Source organism: Gastrolobium bilobum, unplaced genomic scaffold, assembly GCF_033153095.1.
Source record: "Gastrolobium bilobum isolate Gb01-03AN ecotype WA unplaced genomic scaffold, APGP_CSIRO_Gbil_v1 utg1929, whole genome shotgun sequence".
Taxonomy (NCBI): Eukaryota; Viridiplantae; Streptophyta; class Magnoliopsida; order Fabales; family Fabaceae; genus Gastrolobium; species Gastrolobium bilobum.
The window spans coordinates 117819-138636 of record NW_026898961.1 but is presented as its reverse complement, the minus strand read 5'-3'; the positions used below and the strand labels follow the sequence as shown (position 1 = coordinate 138636).

Below are 20818 nucleotides of genomic sequence, written 5' to 3'. Positions count from 1 at the left end.
GGTACAGTAGTCATACAAGTCTTCATTTGCTCAAATGCCACCTCCGCTTCAGCATTCCAATGAAATCCATCCTTCTGCAGCAGGTTCGTTAGAGGTTTTGCTATCTTGCCATAATCTCTAACGAACCGTCGATAGTACCCAGTCAAACCCAGAAATCCCCTCAGCCACTTCACAATTTTTGGAACAGGCCAATCTACCATTGCCTTCAGCTTATTAGGATCAGCACTTATTCCTTTTTCCGAGATAATATGCCCAAGATACTCTACATGGTCACTGCCAAAACAACATTTTTTTTTTTATTAACCACCAATTGCTGCTGACGTAGCACCTCAAAGACCCTCCTCAAATGTATTTCGTGCTCCTCCTTGTGCTTACTGTTGAGATATATAGTCCCACATTGGTTGTATGTGCAACTAATGTGGAGTTTATAAGGTCTTGGGCACTCCCACCCTTTGAGCTAGCTTTTGGGGTGGTGTATCCCAAGGTTCTTTACAAGTGGTATCAGAGCGTTCGAAATCTCACCGCCTCCCACTTTCTTTGTAGTGGAATTTCCACATGTAGGTGGGCTTGTATGTCGTCCACCCATCAAGCCCAGTGGGCTCTTGTGTGAGGGGCGTGTTGAGATATATAGTCCCACATTGGTTGTATGAGCAACTCATGTGGAGTTTGTAAGGCCTTGGACACTCTCACCCTTAGAGCTAGCTTTTGGAATGGTGTATCCCAAGGTTCTTTACAGTTCTTTACACTTACTATAGATTAAGATATCGTCTAGAAAAACCAGAGCAAACTTTCTCAGAAAGGGTCGCAGGATCTCATTAATCAGGGTTTGAAATGTCGAAGGTGCATTGGTCAAACCGAAAGGCATCACCAAGTACTCGTACTGCCCCTCATGCGTTCGAAACGCGATTTTGGGAATGTCTTCTTCCTTCATCCTGATCTGGTGATAACCAGATTTCAGATCCAGCTTGGAGAAGATTTTTGACCCTCCCAATTCGTCAAACAGCTCCTCTACCACTGGAATTGGGAATTTGTCTGGGACGATGAGCTTGTTTAAAGCTCTGTAGTCCACATATACTCGCCAGCTGCCATCTTTTTTTTTTTACTAATATAACTAGGCTAGATTAGGGACTAGTACTGTGCCTAACCCACCCGTTGCCCATTAATTCAGCAACTAATTTTTCTATCTCCGTTTTCTGGTAATGGGGGTACCTGTATGGTCGCACAGACGACACTTGACTTCCCGGATTTAGGTTGATGGCGTGGTCACAGGATCTCTTTGGTGGAAGGGAGCTAGCTGCCTGAAACAAGTCCTGATATTCAAACAACAATGCCTCTAACCCTTCCCAACAGTTCCCCTCAACTGCTCCAGTGTTCCTCTCTATGCTCAGAAAATAACCTTCCCCCTGATCCTACAAAGCTTTTATGATTGACTCGAAAGAGACCTCTAAACGGGAAAGAGTCGGGTCTCCTCTAATCAGTACCTTTTTGCCATCCTGTTCGAACCGAAGAGTCATGTCTCTGAAATTCGCCCTGATGTCTCCTAATTGTGTCAACCATTCCAACCCCAAGACTACGTCATCTCCTCCCAGCTCAAACAAATACAAATATTGTTTAATTCGAGCATCATGAAGCTTTATTTCCACAACCTTGCACACCCCTTGGCATTTCACCTTATAGCCATTTCGCACCTCTACCTGATACACTGACGCCTCTGTTACAGCTAACCCCAACTGCTCTACGATGGCAGGTCTCACAAAATTGTTGGATGCTCCACAGTCGACCATCACCTCCACTTTCTGACCCAATATTTCTCCCCAAGCCTTTAAGGTTTGGTTTGAAGTGAGCCCTAGTAGGCTGTTCATCGAAAGCTGCAGCTCCTTGTTCGTCTCTTTCTCTTCAGGTTTCGCAGACAGCTCTTCTACTTCGTCGTTACCATCTTCCTATCATCATCTTCCACCAGTAAAAGGTTCAGCTGACGGATTTGAGAACAGTGGGTGGGATTCCAACGTTCATTACACTTAAAGCACAGCCCTCGATCTTTCCTTTCTCGCAACTCCGCTTGCGAAAGCCTTCGCCCCTGACCGACGAAACTCTCCGTCGGGATTTTCCCATTGACGGAGGTAGAAGTCTTCGCCGTCGAACCTTCCTTAGGGTTTTCACCTGAACCCGCACGCATTGAGGCCACAACTGTGTTCGAGTTGTTCGAATTAGTAACAGAGATGTGATTTGGATTAGGGTTATTGTTTAAGCCCATATTGTTATTTCCCCAACCTTTATTCTCTGTCGGGCCTGGTCCCATTCTTAGGCCCAAATTATTATGATTGGGATTGGGAGCCCATTGCTTAGCCCCCAGCCCTCTTCTCTCCAAGCAGAGTTTCTTTTTTCAATCTTCAGAGAGAACTCCATTATCTCTGTCAACCTAAGAGTAGGGTACATCAACAATTCCTCCCTGATACTGCTACGTACACCATTCAACCATGCCCCTTTTAATAGATCTTCATCTTCAAAACGCAAAGTTCCAACCATCTTCTCATCTTCAAAACGCAAAGGTCCAACCATCTTCTCAAACTCAGCTCGGAATTCCCCTATGCTTCCATTTTGTTTGAGCGTGTATGGTGCTCGATACAGGTTGTCCAAAGCATCTGGTTAAAATCGACTAAGTATTTCTCGCCGGATAAGACCCCAAGTACCATTTGGGTTGCTAAAACTTCCCACCAATGATACCAGTGGAGTGCCTCCCCCTCTAGACACACCATAACCGCCGTCAGCTTCTCTGCCTCAGCAACTCTATTAACGGTGAAATAACGCTCCACCTTACTCACCCATCCAAACGCGTCATTACCGGAGAATAAAGGAATCTCCAATCGTCTGGCCACCGGAGGGTTTATAGTAACCCTTCTGTTAAACCTTCCTCCATTAATGCCGGAGCCATGTTCATCTGAATCCTCTTCCTCGCTACGAGGGCGACTCCTCCCTCTAGCCGCCATCTCATCTAGCCTCCGAATGATTTCAGCTACTCCTACCTCGGTTGCTTCCAATCTTCTCGTCATCTCATCTTGACGAACGTTGTTCCTGCGCAGCCCTTCTTCCACGATCTCCATTCGATTATCCATCCTTCGAGTACTGACCATCCCACAGAGCTCCAGGATCGGAGCTCTGATACCAATTGATAGGTTTTTTTTAACCAACCACAAAAATTAACACAGAGAGGCAAGTGTTTTGGTTATGGAAAACCAGAGTTTTGTTTATATTGATGGAATTCAAAGATGACTACATAGACTATTACACCACAGAGACAATTTAACAACCCAAAGTAAACGATTACAAGAACTCAGAATTGCTTAACGATAAAGGAAATGTAAATGACTGATAGTGTGAGACGTTCGAGAGATCCCACTCTCTCCCAAGATCCTTTTCCACTCTATTCCCAGCTGCCTTGCCAACACCCTCCTTCTCTCCTCTTAACCACCTTCTCATAACCAACTTGTTCTTCCTTTCTTGCAATCAGTTAGAGGGCATTCTGGTCATTATTCTTCATTTGGATCTCTTGCATTTGCAACACAAACCCCATCTTCCTCCCGTGGGCCTACTTCTGCATTAAAAGCCCAAATTCCCCTCTTTTTATCTCTTCTATACACCTTAATGGGCTGGTTCGTATCTACATGGCCATCATCCTCGTCCAGCAACAGCTTGCCTTTCATTGTGCCACTGTTAAGAGGAGCATCAATGGAGGCCGATGTTTTGCTTTGTCATGACGGAGTTGTTGCTACCATATGTGCCTCACTCACCAACTCTTGCCATGATATTTTTTGTTGTGAAATAGCGCAGCAAGAGGAAGAGAGATTGTGAGAGTGATTCCCACAACTTGTTTGATTCACCCACTCTCATTCTTTATGTTTTCATGAGCTAGGTCAGTGTCCCTGTAAGGCATTGTGGTTCTCTTCGCCCACAATGGCCTTCTATTTGGCTTCGGCGGCACAGGTTTATGTCTGGGCATTGTTATTTGCTGGTGGTGTGCTATTGTAGTTGATTATACTACTCTTGCTGGAGAAGATGAGCATGATTAGTGGTCTTATTGTTGCAGTTTAGTTTAGTTTTTTATCACTTGTTTGGTGGCAAATTGCGATGTACTAGCAGCCATCTCCATTGGTGCCCATGGTAGCAATAACTTTTGGAAGCACATCTTAATGATTTCACATTCACAATCACCACATGCTAGAACAATAATCTTCAAGGGTTGTGGATCGTTGATATCCACCAAATTTATTGCCTAGTTGCCTCAAATTTTTCTTACTACATCTAGCCTTCTAATTTGTTTGGGTGGTGAGCATGGAATCGTTAATCAGTGCATGGCTCCTACAAGGGTCGTTGATACCCACCTTTCAACTGGCATTGTTCACACCTTTCCTGTCGTTGTTGGTCTCTCCCAATGCCAACATAGCGTTGAGGGGGGAAAATTCGATCTTTGTCCTAGATGTGTTACGGTCTGGCCTTGTTTGCTTGGCCCTAATACATTGGTGTGATTTACACTGGCCTCCCATTGTGAATCATACCAATGGTGATTTCTTCTCTTATTGATGAGTCATGTTAGCAATCATGACTGTGAGTCTTAATTTCAATTTCAATTTTTTGGGTTTCCTAAGTTTCTAGTGGTTTGGTAGCTTTCAAATATTGTTCTTGATGAACTTGGAGAAGCTTCAATTCTTCATATAACTTCTCGCCTAACAGTTCCACGGATGATCATCCAGCAAAGTCCTTTCTTCCTTGGCCATGCAACATTTCCACCAACTCTTTAGGCCGATAATCATTCTAACCATCTGGCTGAGACAACTAATATTCTTAAGACAACTAATAGATGGGGATACAAGAAAAACATGTCTGAATAATGCAATAAGAACCTCTCCAACCATCAAGGCACTCGTATATTCTTCAACCACAATCTTAAAAAACCCAAAAAATATGAATGATGCCCTAAGTATCAACAAGACTATTTAATTGCAAGATCCTCGTGAGTAAACATCGCAACAGAAATAGAAAAGCCCAAGATTCCATTTAGTAACTTCCATGTCGAACTATTTAAATATCATGAAAATGTGATTCTTTTGAGCTCACAATATGCACAAATTAGAAGTTGTTACCTAACATAAAACCAAGCATTTATACTGAAACATAGAAGTTATATAAATGTCAACATGATGAAGCTCACATTAATTCAATGTCTTTGTAAAAATAAAAGTTTGAATTTATAGGAAATTAGGATTAGAATCTTTCTGCTTTTATTTCCTATTAATTAGTGATTAGATAGGATAGGGCTGATTACTCATTGCAGAGTCATTCTTATCTATTTTTTCTCATTTACTCTTGTATATATACCCGTATCAGTGTAAATCAGTGTATTAATTCAGAAAAAACTATTTTTACATATTTCAACAGAGTATCAAAGCAGGTTGGTCCTAAGAAACCTCAATCACCAGAACTACCATCTCGCTAGAAAACGCAAAGTCTAGCCATTATTAAAGATGTCCTCTCTTCCTAGAAAGCCCGAACAGCAAAGTAAAGGGACCAGTCACTCTAGAAGGCCAAAATATGTCGAATCCCAGCCATTCACCACCATCAGCCGCCGCCGGAAAATATTTTTGGCAACTTTTCCGGTCAAACTTATACCATCCAAAATCAAAACGAGCCGATCTTTAAGTTCCAAGAAGGCCCATCGGAGTCTGACCACCCACGCGCTTAAACATGCCTGAAACAGCTCTGCAGGTCCATCTCACTTGCACCCACTCGCAGATGTTCTTCGTGCATGTAAGCCACGTGTCGTTGTGCCTTCCTGTTCCAGTCTGTACTGGTGCCGTTTGGTTCGTCTTCTTCTCCTCTATCTATTCTACGGTTCAAATTGGTGATTGGAAATAATTTTTCTGGGTAACCTTGTCTTCTCTCATATTAATGATGGCCAAGTGTGATCCTTGCCACGGAAAACACACAGCACATTGTCTGATGTATCATGGAGATGTTGCCAAAGATGTGAATGCTGGTGTTGGAACAATCAAAACCAAGGGGATCATTCTGTTTATGGATGAGTACTCTTCTAGTTTCAAGTGTGGTAGTAACTGTTAGAAATAATATTAGTTTTATTATTATTAGTTTATTATTCTAGAAGGTTGTTTGGGCTTAGCCCATTAGGTCATTTAACCTCTTTAAATAGAGGACTCTTGTACAACATTATTCACAACACAATACAATACAATACAATACATTCATTCTTTTCAAGTTGGTACCAGAGCTTGTGTTCTGGGAATCCTGCTTCCGCATATCGTGTCGTGCATCATACCGGCAACCATCCTTTCACACCTAACCCTTATTTAGTCACAAATTTTTTGTCCTCAACCTCGTATCATCAGGAAAAAGATCGTCAGCCTCCGTTCATCGCCGTAAACCGCCACAAAACCACCGTCCGCCACTGTTCACCACCGTCAGACTGCTTTTCCGGCGACTTTTCCGACCAACCACCACGCGATCAGGAGCGGCTCAGGGAGGCGACTCTGTCTGTCCAAGCCGCGTGTTGATCGGAGCATCCACGCGCCGGTGGAAGTCTCCGGCGGCCGAACCACTGTTCCGGCGCGTGAGCCACCGTCCGGCCACCGTTCCAGGCCGGACCACCACCATCTTGCTCGCCTCCTCACCCTCTTTCCAGATCTAGTCTCCGTTCGTTGTGGGTCCCATCCGTTTGAAAGATATCAGTGAAAAACCCGTTGTTTGGAACTTTTGTGCAACGTTTTTGCGCGATTCTTGCTTTCTTGTAGTTCTTTGCTATTTTCTGGTCATCTCCTTTTATTTTGTGATGGAGGGCTCAAATAATGCGTCCAAAAACACGACTGGCATCATACTCCGGTACTACCCCATCTCCATTCTTTTCTCGGGCCAGTGATTCCAATTGGAACAGTGGACGCGGTCGCAGACGTGGCCGCAGACAGAGGCCTCGTTGCAATTATTGCCAGAATCTTGGGCATTTTGAAGAACGCTGCTATAGGAAGTACCCTCATTTGAAGCCACCGACTGCCAACTTTGCTCAAACTGATGCTACGCCACCTTCAACTGGATTAGTAACTCTTTCAAGTGCCGACTATGAGGCACTTCTCAAGAAGGTTTCTTCTCAGCATCCTACTCAAGACACTGGTAATCATGTTGCTTGTTTTTATCAATCATCTCTTGGACCCTGGATAATAGACTCAGGTGCTACTCATCATCTTTGTGGTAATAAAGATCTCTTCACCTCACTTTCTTATTCTAATAACCTACCCCCTGTCACTAAGGCTCCTGCTCGTGGAATTGGGGAAGCCAACCCAACTCCCCTTTTAACTTTGAGTTCTGTTTATTATATACCTGGCATTCCTTTTAATTTAATCTCTGTTAGCCAGTTGATTCATTCTCTTTCATGTACTATTACCTTCTCTAAACAATCCTTTTCTATGCAGGATTCGGGTACGGGGAAGACGATTGGAGCAGGCGTTGAGTCACGAGGTCTCTACTATCTGATTGCACCACCTTCTCCAGTAGCCTGTTCTCTCACAGAGTCTCCTGAGCTAATTCACAGCCGTCTGGGTCATCCAACCTCTCCAAGCTTCAGCATATGGTTCCCTTTATATCCAATCTTAAGTCTTTAAATTGTCATTCTTGTCAGCAAGGAAAACACACTCGCTCCTCCTTTGCTAATAGAGTCAATAAAAGAGCTGATGCTCCTTTTTCTATTGTTCATTCTGATATTTGGGGTCCGAGTCGAACAACGTCTGTTTTGGGTTTTCAGTATTTTGTCACCTTTATTGATGATTTCTCTCGTTGCACTTGGGTTTATTTAATGAAAAAACGTTCTGAATTATTTTCAATTTATCAAAAAATTTGTGTTGAGATAAATACTCAATCTGGTGCTTCTATTCAAATTTTGCACAGTGATAATGCAAAAGAATATGTGTCTCTTGAGTTTTCTAATTTTTTGGAGAAACGTGGGACGTTACACCAGACCACTTGTCCACACACTCCACAACAAAATGGAGTGGCCGAACGTAAGAATCGACATCTGGTTGAAACTGCTCGTACCCTACTAATTCATATGAATGTTCCACTTCGTTTTTGGGCAGATGTTATACTCACCTCTTGCTTTCTCATCAATCGCATGCTCTCTTCCGTGCTCAATAACGAAGTTCCTCATAGTGTTTTATTTTCAGGAGCACCTTCCTATCCTCTACCTCCACATGTATTTGGATGTACCTGCTTTGTTCATGATCTTACTCCAGGAAAAGATAAATTAACATCCAAAGCCTTCAAGTATATTTTTCTTGGATATACTCGTTTTCAAAATGGGTATCGTTGCTACTCTCCTGATCTCAAGCGTTATATTGTCTCGGCTGATGTCACTTTCCTTGATCAACAACCTTTTCATTCTATCCCATCTCAGATAACACAAGTTGATCAAGTTCTTCCTGTTCTTTGTCTTGATTTGTCTTTACCAGTTGCAGGAGACTCTATCCCAGGGGAGCAACCCCTTGCCTCCATCCCTGAGGACCGTCCTTTTCTCACCTATCAGCGTCGTCAGCCTGCGCCTCCAGCAGATTTGACCCTTACTGACTCACCGACTGCTGCTGTCGACTCTTCCCCTCCGGATCCTCCATCAGAGACTACTCCCATTGCCCTTCGCAAAGGTATTCGATCCACTCTATAGTTTCTTGAGTTATGACAGACTTTCTTCACCACATTTTACTTTTGTTTCTAGTATTTCGTCTATTTCTATTCCTAAAACCACAGGTGAAGCACTCTCTCATCCGGGTTGGTGTCAAGCAATGATTGATGAAATGCAAGCACTTCACTCCAATGGCACATGGGATCTTGTTCATGCTACTCCTGGAAAGTCAGTTGTCGGTTGTCAATGGGTATTCACTGTCAAAGTTGGTCCTGATGGCACTATTGATCGCCTCAAAGCTCGTTTGGTGGCCAAGGGATACACTCAGATATTTGGTCTTGACTATGGGGATACTTTTTCTCCTGTTGCCAAGATGGCATCTGTTCGCCTATATCTTGCACTTGCTGCCATTCATCAATGGCCTCTTCTACAACTTGATATCAAAAATGCATTCTTACATGGTCACTTGCAAGAGGAAGTATATATGGAGCAACCACCAGGTTTTGTTGCTCAGGGGGAGAGTTCTGGCATGGTATGCAAGCTTCGTAAATCTTTATATGGCCTGAAGCAGTCTCCTCGGGCCTGGTTTAGTCGCTTCAGTTCCGTTGTTCAATCCTTCGGTTTAACCCGAAGTCAAGCGGATCATTCTGTCTTCTATCGGCATAGCTCTTCTAGCCAGTGCATCTATCTCCTGGTCTATGTTGATGACATCATTATTACTGGCAGCGATCAAGCTGGGATTGATCAGTTAAAGAAGTAAGTACTTATTCAATCAGTTTCAGACCAAAGATCTTGACAGACTTTGATATTTCTTAGGAATCGAAGTAGCACAGTCTAGGAAGGGCATTTCCATTTGTCAGAGGAAATATGCACTGGATATCTTAGATGAGACTGGTATGTTAGGGTGTAAACCCATTGATACACCTATGGATCCTAATATTAAGTTATTGCCTGGACAGGGGGAGCCATTGGCAGACCCTGGTCGTTACCGCCGACTAGTTGGAAAGTTGAACTATCTTACTGTGACAAGACCAGACATCTCTTTTTCAGTTAGTGTGGCAAGTCAATTCCTTGACTCTCCTTGTGACTCTCATTGGGATGCAGTTATCAGGATTCTTCGATATATCAAAAAAGCACCAGGAAGAGGTTTATTATACACTAATAAGGGGAGTGCAGAAGTTTCTAGCTATTCAGATGCTGACTGGGCAGGTTCTCCTTCAGACAGACGATCCACCTCCGGGTATTGTGTTCTCCTCGGAGGAAATTTGATCTCTTGGAAGAGTAAGAAGCAAACTGTGGCTGCCAGATCAAGTGCAGAGGCAGAATATCGGGCCATGGAAAATGCGACCTGTGAGCTCATCTAGCTAAAGCAATTGCTTAAGGAATTACATCTCTGTGAACAACGGCCCATGAAACTTATTTGTGACAATCAAGCCGCATTGCACATATCCTCTAACCCAGTCTTTCATGAGAGGACTAAACATATAGAAATTGACTGTCACTTTGTTAGAGAGAAGATTCAGTCAGGCGAGATCGAGACAGCATTTGTCAATTCCAGTGATTAACTTGCAGATGTTTTCACCAAAGCTCTTAGAGGTCCCCGAATAGATCATATATGTAACAAGCTGGGTGCTTATGATATATACGCACCAGCTTGAGGGGGAGTGTTAGAAATAATATTAGTTTTATTATTATTAGTTTATTATTCTAGAAGGTTATTTGGGCTTAGCCCATTAGGTCATTTAACCTCTTTAAATAGAGGACTCTTGTACAGCATTATTCACAACACAATACAATACAATACAATACATTCATTCTTTTCAAGTGTAACTACCAACCTCCTACTGTTGTTCCGGGAGATGACCTTGCCAACGTGCAAAGGGAAGCTTGCATGATTTCTTCCTCCACCAGCTCTACAGCAATATCTATAAGCCCTCAACCCAGTGTGCCATCTAGCCTTATGGCTAAACAAGGTACTGCGCTTCATGTTGATGGTAGTATTCGTTGGATACTTGACTCTGGGGCCTCGGATCACATGACAAGTAATCCCAACATTGTTTTGTTCCAATAATCCATGCAATGGGAATTCTCGGGTCAAAATAGCAAATGGAAGTTTTTCTCAAGTTGCAGGGAAAGGGTCAATTAAACTCTCCGAGAAGATTGTGTTAAATTTTGTCCTACATGTTCCTAATTTAGTATTACAATCTCATTTCTGTTAGTGAGCTGACAACAAAGCTTAGTTGTGTTGCAAAAATTTTGGTGCATGGTTGTGTTTTTCAGGAATAGGAATCAGATAGGACAATTAGCTATGCTAAAGAAGAAAGAGGACTCTACATTTTTTAGGGATCTGATCGTGTGGAGAATCAAGCAACTTTTGCTAAAAATGATCATTTCTTTGTTGGGCACCCAAATTTCAATTACCTTCAAAAATTATTACCAAATCTCTTTATCCATAAAAAAAACCCAGTGTCTTTTCTTGTGACATCTGTTAGTTAGCAAAAAACTCTCACGTATCCTATCCTATGAGGTAATATAAAGAATCATCTCCTTTTACTCTTGTTCACAGTGATATATGGGTCCATCTTGTATAAAAAATATTTCTAGCTCGATATGGTTTGCAACATTCATTGATGACCATTGTGTTGGGTCTTTCTTCTCAAAGAAAAGTCTGATACTATCCAAGTTTTCAAAAAAATTCATGCCATGGTTCAAAACCAATTTGGTTGGCACCTCCATAAAAATCCTTGGTGAATACTTGTCTCATCAAGGCATCCTCCATCAGAGTTCATGTCCTGATACTCCTCAACAGAATGGGGTAGCAAAGAGAAAGAATAGGCACACTCTTGAAGTTGGTCGTGCTCTTATGTTCACTATGAGTGTCCCTAAATATTTGTGGGGGGAAGCCATTCCAACTGCCACCTACCTTGTCAACTGAATGCCTTCCCGTGTCCTTCAGTTTCAGTCCCCACTATCATGTCTTTTAAAGAACTATCCATCTCTTAGTTCTATATATTCTCTTCCTCCAAAATTGTTCGGATGTGTTGTGTTTGTCCATGTTCTGTCACATCAACGATCCAAACTTGATCCTAAATCTCAAATGTGTCTTCATTGGATACTCTCCCACTCAAAAGGATATAAATGTTATTCTCCATCTCTCCGAAAGGTTTTTGTCTCCATGGATGTCACTTTTTTTGAGAGTCAATCTTTTTTTCTCAGTCTTCTTAGTGTCACCTCTTCCCCCATTGTTACCTCTTCCTTTATCCATCCCTTATCACAGGCCTCAACACAATTGGAAACAGGGGGAGATGAGCAATTGGAAAAAGGTGGAGACTATAATTAGTAGAAACAATTGTTGGTTTATAGTCGGAGACAGCCTCCTCAAAATGTAAATAATCCAGACTCTTTGCACTGTCAGGATTCCACTTTGGCTTCTAGTTCCAACAATCTGGATTCAACCCAACATGCCTATGAGGATTTGCATTTGCCAATTGCTCTTAGGAAAGGAACCAGGTCTTGTACTTCATATCCATCTCTTAATATGTCTTTTATGACACATTATCTCCCGGTTTTCGTGCCTTCAACACAGTCTTGGATAGTATAAAGATTCCAAAAAATATCCAAGAAGCCATTGATGATCCAAATTGGGAAGTTGGTTGTCTTTGAAGAAATGGATGCACTTAGAAAAAATGGAACTTGAGAGCATGTGGCATTACCCAGGGGAAAGAAAACAGTAGGTTGCAAGTGGGTGTTCACAATAAAATTCAATGCAGATAACAGCATCAACAAGTATAAGACCCTATTGGTTGATAAGGGATTCACTCAAACTCATGGGATAGATTATCAGGAGACAATTTACCCAATTGCCAAGCTTAACACTATCCGAGTTCTACTATTACTTGCTGCCAACCTTGATTGGCCCTTGCTACAATTAGATGTAAAGAATGCCTTCTTGAACGGTGATTTACATAAAGAAATTTATATGGATCCACCGCCTGGTTTTGAAAATGGAGACGGTTCAGCATGTAAGTTGAAAAAGTCTCTCTATGGGCTTAAACAATCCCCTAGAGAGTGGTTTGAGAAATTTACTCAAGTTGTTAAGGGAAGAGGATTCCTCCAAGCTCAGACTAATCACACTTTATTTTTTAAACACTTTGACGGAGGTAAAATTGTTATTCTCATTGTTTATATTGATGACATAATTGTCACAGGTAATGATTGTGAGGAGATAAGCTCTTTGAAGAAGTGTTTAGCTGACTAGGTTGAACTGAAAGATCTTGGATCTCTCAAATATTTTCTTGGCATGGAGGTTGCTCGTAGTAAGGCAGGAATTTCCTTATCGGAAAAAATATATTCTAGCCCTGTTGCAAGAGACAAGAATGCTTGGATGCAAGCCAGCAGAGACTCCAGTTGAACACAATATTAAATCGGGAATCGAAGATGGGAAAGAAGTTGGTAGAGAGCAGTACCAGAGGTTGGTGGGGAAGTTGATCTTCTAATCTTACCCTCGACCTGATATTGCATTTGCAGTCAGCATGGTTAGTCAATTCATGCATTTTCCTAAGGAAAAACACCCGAGTGCAATTTATAGAATCCTTAAGTACCTCAAAAACACCCCTGGTCGAGGATTGTTCTTTAAAAAGGGACAAAAGAGGATGATTGAAATATATACAAATGCAAATTGGGCTGGCTCTGCATTGGACCGAAGATCCACTTTAGGATATTGTACCTATGTCTGGGGAAATCTTGTGACCTGGACATGTAAGAAACAAACAGTTGTTTGGACCGAAGATCCACTTCAGGATATTGTACCTATGTTTAGGGAAATCTTGTGACCTGGAGAAGTAAGAAACAAATAGTTGTTTTCTGAAGTAGTGCAGAAGTAGAATTTCGAGCTCTAGCCCATGATATTTGTGAAAGAATTCAGTTAAGAAAACTCCTTGAGGAATTGAAGATCTCTTTTTCCCTACCTGTCAGAGTGTATTATAATAAGGTTGCTGTCAGTATTGCTCAAAATCCAGTTTACCATGACAGAACAAAACATGTGGAGGTTGATCGCCACTTTATCAAAAAAAAATTAAATGATGGAAGTGTGTGTATGATGTATATTCCGACCAAAAGGCAAACTGCAGATATCCTCACTAATGGCCTACACCGACCATCCTTTGAAGACCTAATTGGCAAGTTGGGAATGATCAACATTTACCTCCCATATTGAGGGGAAGTGTAGGAAATTAGGATTAGAATCTTTCCGCTTTTATTTCCTATTAATTAGTGATTAGATAGGATAGGGCTGATGACTCAGCAATGAGTCATTCTTATCTATTTTATTTTTATTTTATTTTTTACTCTTGTATATATACCCTTATCAGTGTGTATCAATTCAAAAAAAACCATTTTTTCATATTTCAACAGAATTTCTATATGAGGACAAATCATAAATTAAAGCAAAAGACAAACTCAGATAAGTAGAATGTAATAAGAAATGAACAATCATTATGATTAAAAAGTCAGATAATCTAAAACTAAGAGTAATTTGAAACAACCTCAAATCATGGCTGACAACAAGCACAGTTAATTCTTTTTTTAGATGCTTCAAAAGCTTCACAACATCTGCGCGTGCTTTCCAATCTGACCAGTTGGTAAGTATTAGATACAGCTTTAAAAAAATATACTTTAGTTCAAAAAAAAAAAAAAAAAAACCTTCAAATTAAAGTAACTATTAAACATGCCCCCACGCCTTAGCTCAAGTGGCACCAAATCCTTTTGGGGATTACTTGATCCCATGATCGGATTCTACTGATGCTACTTTGCCTCTATTCTAGCCTCTTCTCCCCGCCTCACACTACTCTTTAGAACTCCTTCGTAAAAAATTAAAATAAAAGCATAACAAGTCATGGTCCTCAACGAAAATCATAGCAGAGACGGTTTATACAGAATTCAATACGTTGGGTAGGAAGAGGTAATTGAACATGATAGTTAAAACAAAATGACAAAGAAGCAGGGGGCTTCCGAACCCTTTAAAATTTTCCGAATGAAATACTGGCCTTCATTTATTACTGTTAAAATTATCGAGATTTGACGTAAAAGAGAGAAGATAAAAAGTACTATTAGAGTGATGATATATGACATGATACAAAACAATAACTTGTCAACTATTTATACCAATATTGTAAGTCAAGTGCTAGTTTAGTACAATTAGTACAAGGCTACAAGCCAAGACATAATAAGATTTCCTAAACTATAAGAACCCTAATAAGTAATAACAATGGCATATACAAATTTTTTTTATGTTCTTAAAATTCAAAATTGAAGCAAAAGCTGGATTTTAGTAAGATTTAGGGTCCGTTTGTTTAAGCTTTTAAAAAAGTTCTTTTATAACATTTTTTAAAGATTATTTTTAGAAGCTACTACTTTTAGCTTCTGCAAAACACACTAAAACACACATAAAAAAACTTGAATTTAATAATAAGGATTTGTAATATTGAATTGTTTAGTACTATTGGCTTGAGGTCAGATAACATGGTATCAGAGCCTTGGTGTACCGGGTTCGATCCTCATCGCCCCCACTTTCTTTCTAGTGGAATTTCTTTCTTCTCACAGGTAGGTGGGCCTGTGCATTGTCCACTCTTCAAGCCCAATGGGCTCTCGTGTGAGGGGGCGTGTTGAGATATATAAAATCATTAATGTAGCCTCACCCAGGAGCTTAAGCTCTAGGTTGAATTGGTTCTTTACTAAAAATAAAATGTATTTTTTAATTGAAAAAGAGCTTTTTTCTTAAAAAAATACAAACAAACAGACCCTTAATTGAAGCCTTTTCATTCAGCAAGTTCATCAAGTGCAATGACGAACAGCAAAGCAGAATAAAAAAGTCACAGGTTGCATTTCTATACCAAGTCCAGCAAGAGGCTCATCCAATATCAATAAATCAGGGATTTGCACCTGAAAAATACATTAAAATAAATAAATAAATTAAGCCAATTAGTCCTTGGTTGACTGACAGCCAAAATTTAGTAAATGGGATTGCATCACCTATTCAGGAACCAATCAGGTGAAGGCATGAAGCAATAACAAGCAGGCATGTCTATATAAAATAAAATAAAATAAAAAAATCTTACTAATTGTATTGCCAAAGCAAGTCGACGTTTGTAACCACCACTGAGGGAGTGAGGATTTTTATCCAATGGTATTCCATTTAATCCAACCTAGAGTGATGAATAAGAAAGAACATTGCATATGAAATATATAAATCAATTAGTTAAATAATATAATGAGTATAAATAAACATACAAATGATATTGAAAATATATATAGTATAAGAAGACACTCTGTAATATACAGAGGCATAACTACCCAGTTAATTGCCCTTTGTAGCCCTAGAGCAAGATTCTCCCTTAATTGATAGCTATGCTTTTGCCTTGGCCACCCAAAAGTGACCTCATCAAGCACATTATCAGCCACAAAATACCTAGGTTTCAACACCAATATGTTTAGAACTTCAGAAATAAAAATGCAATACAAATGAAAAATGATCAGACAAGATTTACAAATTGCTAATGGAAACAATTAGACAATTCAACAACATACCGCTCTGACAAAAGGATAAAAACAGATTTGATTTAGTATCATGAGACATATAAAAAAGCATTTAGACAGTGTATTTTGCCATGAATATTTTGATAATAAGATCAATAGAATTATCCTTCAAAGTTCAAAAGATTTCGAAGACCACAAAGAAACTAATGACCGATGAAAAGCTCTATCTCTAATCCTACAAAGGTGTCAAGCTGCCTTTTGGACAAGTGGCTGAAACAGAGATATGAGTAACATTCTCATTTACATGTCAGACAATGATATAATACATTTTTCTGTATTAAAAGAAATATTATTCGAAAGGAAAAAAGAAGATGGTGAGCCAGTAAGGTTTCTTCCTTTTGTCCTACTCTGTGCAAAGGGATAAGCCTGCATAAAGCTGACCCTCCCCAGATCCAACAATGGTTGGATCCTCATGAATTGACCGACCATTTAAAAAGGCAAATAGAAAGACAAGACATATGGAAAATAAGAAATTATCCAAAATAGACTAGACAAGGACATAATACAAAGGAAATAAAGAAAATAAATAAATGGAAGGTTCTCTATTCCCTCTGCAAATTTGAAAAGGAAATTTTAAGAGAAAATCCATGTGTCAAACACCGAAAAAAAAAAACATTGAAAAACAACCCTCTCTCATTACAAAGACACAGAAACTTGTTTTAAAGCAAAGACAAAGCATAAACAGTAACTCTCCATAAAACATTTCCCTCTTTGATCCTTCCAAATCCACAAAATAATCAACAGAAATTGAACAAAATTCTCCACAGGCATATTCATTCATCAATACAATGAAAAATTATTTTGGTACTCATTTTAACATCTTGGTTGATATGTAAGTAATATATAATATGAGTTATTATTGTCATCATGTTATGTGCGAGTCTCTTCCATGTGGACACTGTACAGACTTATTTTTGGGAAATTGGTCTGTACAACGTCCATGTCTATGCTGTATTGCTTCCTGTATTTATGTCTATTCTTCTTGAATTGAGCCATATTAAATTTGTAGGGATCCCAACGAGTGAAACAATGTAGTTGATGCAGCTCAAGTTTTACAACATAAGATTAAAACAAACACAAGTCACAAATTAACAAAATCTCTTGCTATCATCACTTAGTTTATATTTGTACCTCTCAGGAAACTGGAAGACAATACCAACCCTTTCTGACACCAAGGGCTCGGGAGATCCACTAGGACTTCCATCATTCCCATATTTTTGGGTGTAAATAGATCCAGAGGTTGGTTTGCTTATTCCTGCAAGAAGCTAAATGGACAGAAGGGAGGTTATTGGAGGAGGAGTGATGATAATTATACAAATAGGAAAGTAACATGAATGATCATGAAACCAGATTCACTAAAGTAAGGGGAAAAAAAAAGACCTGCAAGAGAGTTGTTTTTCCGCTTCCACTCTGTCCGAAAATTAGACCAAAACTGTGGAAATTGACAGAAATAAGCTCCTACAATTACACAAAAATCCTTTTTCTTTTCTAGAAAAAGTAAAACGCCTAGCAAATATATGTTAAATTGTGTTACCAGGAAATTAGCTCAAGTGATTTTAAGAGGGAAGTCGAGGAGGTACACTAGCAAGACGCATATATCTTATTAGCTACAAATGATGATCTAAGATTCACCCAATCCCCTAACAGGAAGTTCTACCTCTTTTAAATTACATACAACCATGCAAGTGAAGATTAAAGAAAGGTGGGAAAAAAAAAACTTGGTAAATACATTATTGTGGAAATTCATATTCAAGATCAGTTATAACTTACAAGGATATCTACACATCCCAAACTCATCCTGAAGTTAATAATATGATGACTATAGACACAGACAAGTACCTTTTTTCCGGAAGTGAAAAACTAACTGAATTTAGAAGTCTGAGCTGAGTCCCGGGGGGTTGATAGCTAACATCTCTAACCTAAAGAAAAAAAGATAACACGTATTTCAATACATGCATTCCTGCAATGTCCCTATTAATGCATATATAAGCTACGAAAAGGAATTAAGAAAGTGGTTAAGTGTGAAACAAGACCTCTTCAATCTTAATCTTCATGTTGAATGCATTATAAAAGAAATCAAAATAATCAAAAATCAAAAGTTAACGGATGCTCGAACTTAGAGAATTTTACTTTCAATCGTTGAGATGGTTATTGCTCAAACGAAATAAAGGTGCTATCGTAACTCGACAAGAGCGTACTTCGAAAGAGGAGTACGCGCAGTTGATTCTGAGAAGCTGAGTTGTTGGAAACTTGAACCTGCAATCACGAATAAGAAGGTCAGGGATAGCGACGCTGAATTTAGCTTACCACAAAATGCGACTGAGGAACACACGATACGGTGGTTGCGGCGGAAAGCGGTGGTGGTTTGAGGAAGCGCAACCCAATCGGTGGTTTTAAAGAGGTGGCCATAGACGGTGGCTCAAGGGGCCCCGAGATTCGGGGTCGTAAGGTTATGACACCTGGGTTCTGGATTCTTGTCCCTTTCGTTCCGTTTTCGGCCAGTGCTATGGGGAAAAAACTCATATATTTTAACAATTTTATTTCCTACGTATACAAGATAAGTTTTTTTTTTCTTTTTTTTTATCCTTCCCTGTCATGGATATTATGACAACCAAGTTGTGTTACTACCAAGTGACTACCAATTAATTTCACCGTTAGATCGATTATGTTGATCCAACGATTATATTTTATTTCCATCTTTGTATGGTCATGATTCCATATATTTAAAGTGAAAGCATTAAATATGAGAAATTATAACCATACAAAGGTGAAAATGAATATAACGTATTAAATTTGGGGAATCATGACCATACCAAGATGGAAAAAAATATAACCGTTGGATCAATATAATCGATCTAACGGTAAAATTGATTGGTAGTCACTTGATAGTAACACAACTTGGTTGTCACAATTAGGGGTGTTAACGAGCCGAGCCGAGCCGAGCTTTGGTCTTAACGGGTCGAACCTGTGTTCAAATGTGTCAGACTGACCTTAGCCTGTTACTTGTTACGAATATAATATCAGCATGTGGCTGGCTCATTTACAAAAAATAAAAGCATTGTTTAGCCTGTTAGCCTGTTTAAAAAAAATTAATACAACAAAAATTTATCCCAACAAAATATACAATTAACAACACTAGTAATTCTATAAATATTCATAAATTTAATGTATATCCAAATAGCATAATATAAAACAAAATTATTTAAAAAGTCTGTTTAATTAATAAAATGGGATGAAATGAATTGAGAAGAGAGAGAGAGAGGCTATCACAAGTAGTATAAAAAATAAAAAAATAATATATTAGGCAAGCCTGAGAGACTCTAAGGTCGAGCTTTTGAATTGGAGCCTGAGGCCTTTTTATTAAACGAGTTTTTATACAAGTTCAAGCATGGGTCCAACAATCAATTTTAGACATGTAAGTTCAGACCTACACGAGCCGAGTCAAAGGCCCCTATAAGGCCCCTGGCTCATTTAGCACCCCTAGTCACAATATCCTTCGCCCATAATCTTAACTACATTTATCATTTTTCTCTTTTATTGAGATTATGCTCTAATAATGTTAGAAAATGGTAGACACAAAAAATAGATATAAAAAAGTGTACGAGAGTCTTGTGAATCATGTGACGTGGAGAGAGAATAAAAGAAAATTATGAATATAATATATTTACTTACTTTTATATATGTGTTGGAGATTTTTTTATTTTTTTTTTGAGATTACAAGGAATTGAGGAGATAAAATTATTTCATACAATATGATAAATACTAATCTTATTTATTTATATAATTATTGGAACTCTTATTATTAATATTTAGATTATCTAAAATAAATTTCATTTATTTATTCATCTAATAATTTAGATTTTATGTTGATAAAATATCTTAAAATTTAATATTCATATTACATCAAAAGTAAAACAAATTGTAAAAAAAAAAGTCACTGGGATTGATATAATGATAAGAGATTTGACTAGTTTGTATTAGTTATATCTTCAATTCTTATCTATGTATCCAAAAAAAAAATTGATGTATCATTTATTAATTAAAAATTGCTATATAAAAATATTTTAGATCAAACTCCTGACTATTTACATTTTTAGTTTATACATACCCTTATAGTTATTTTATTATTTTACTTTTGCGTTAAAATCAATTAGAATATTCTTATAACCAAAAGGAAAAATAAAATATAAAAAATGGAAAAAGGAGTTACAGAAATAATTATTTGGTGTATTAAATTATAAATTAGAAACATAAGACGTTATATCTATCTACTTGAAAAAATAATAACAAATTCCTTAATGCGATACCAATTTATTTTAAGGTTGTAAATTATATTAATTATTTTCTTAAAGATCATTACTTAAATTCTTGAAAGAATAATTTATATTTTATCTTTCATATATTACAAAAATTAAACTTGATAAAATTACTTTTCATATTCAAACGTGTCATATGTGATTCAACAATAGAATTTAAGAAAAAAGTTATCTGAAAAATATTTTTTCACATATTTATATTCGTGGAAAAGCATGTAATGAAATTTTTAGATGCCTT

General features: G+C 38.7%; 1 protein-coding gene across 5 annotated transcripts in view; it reads right to left on the bottom strand.

Annotated features, from left to right (window-relative positions):
* LOC133285821 (ABC transporter I family member 11, chloroplastic) overlaps window positions 1-18756 on the bottom strand; it is a 35466-nt gene extending 16710 nt beyond the window's left edge. For all 5 annotated transcript variants that reach the window (XM_061483109.1, XM_061483110.1, XM_061483112.1 and 2 more), the window contains exons 1-9: window positions 18597-18756; window positions 18463-18520; window positions 18104-18183; window positions 17645-17696; window positions 17396-17529; window positions 16022-16136; window positions 15787-15873; window positions 15562-15610; window positions 14215-14299 (exon numbers count right to left, since the gene is read on the bottom strand). In XM_061483109.1, coding sequence (XP_061339093.1) covers window positions 14215-14299; window positions 15562-15610; window positions 15787-15873; window positions 16022-16136; window positions 17396-17529; window positions 17645-17696; window positions 18104-18183; window positions 18463-18520; window positions 18597-18673 — 737 coding nt within the window. In that variant the 5' untranslated portion in view covers window positions 18674-18756. The remainder of the gene's footprint in view (window positions 1-14214; window positions 14300-15561; window positions 15611-15786; window positions 15874-16021; window positions 16137-17395; window positions 17530-17644; window positions 17697-18103; window positions 18184-18462; window positions 18521-18596) is intronic.
* Window positions 18757-20818: the final 2062 nt, after the last annotated feature.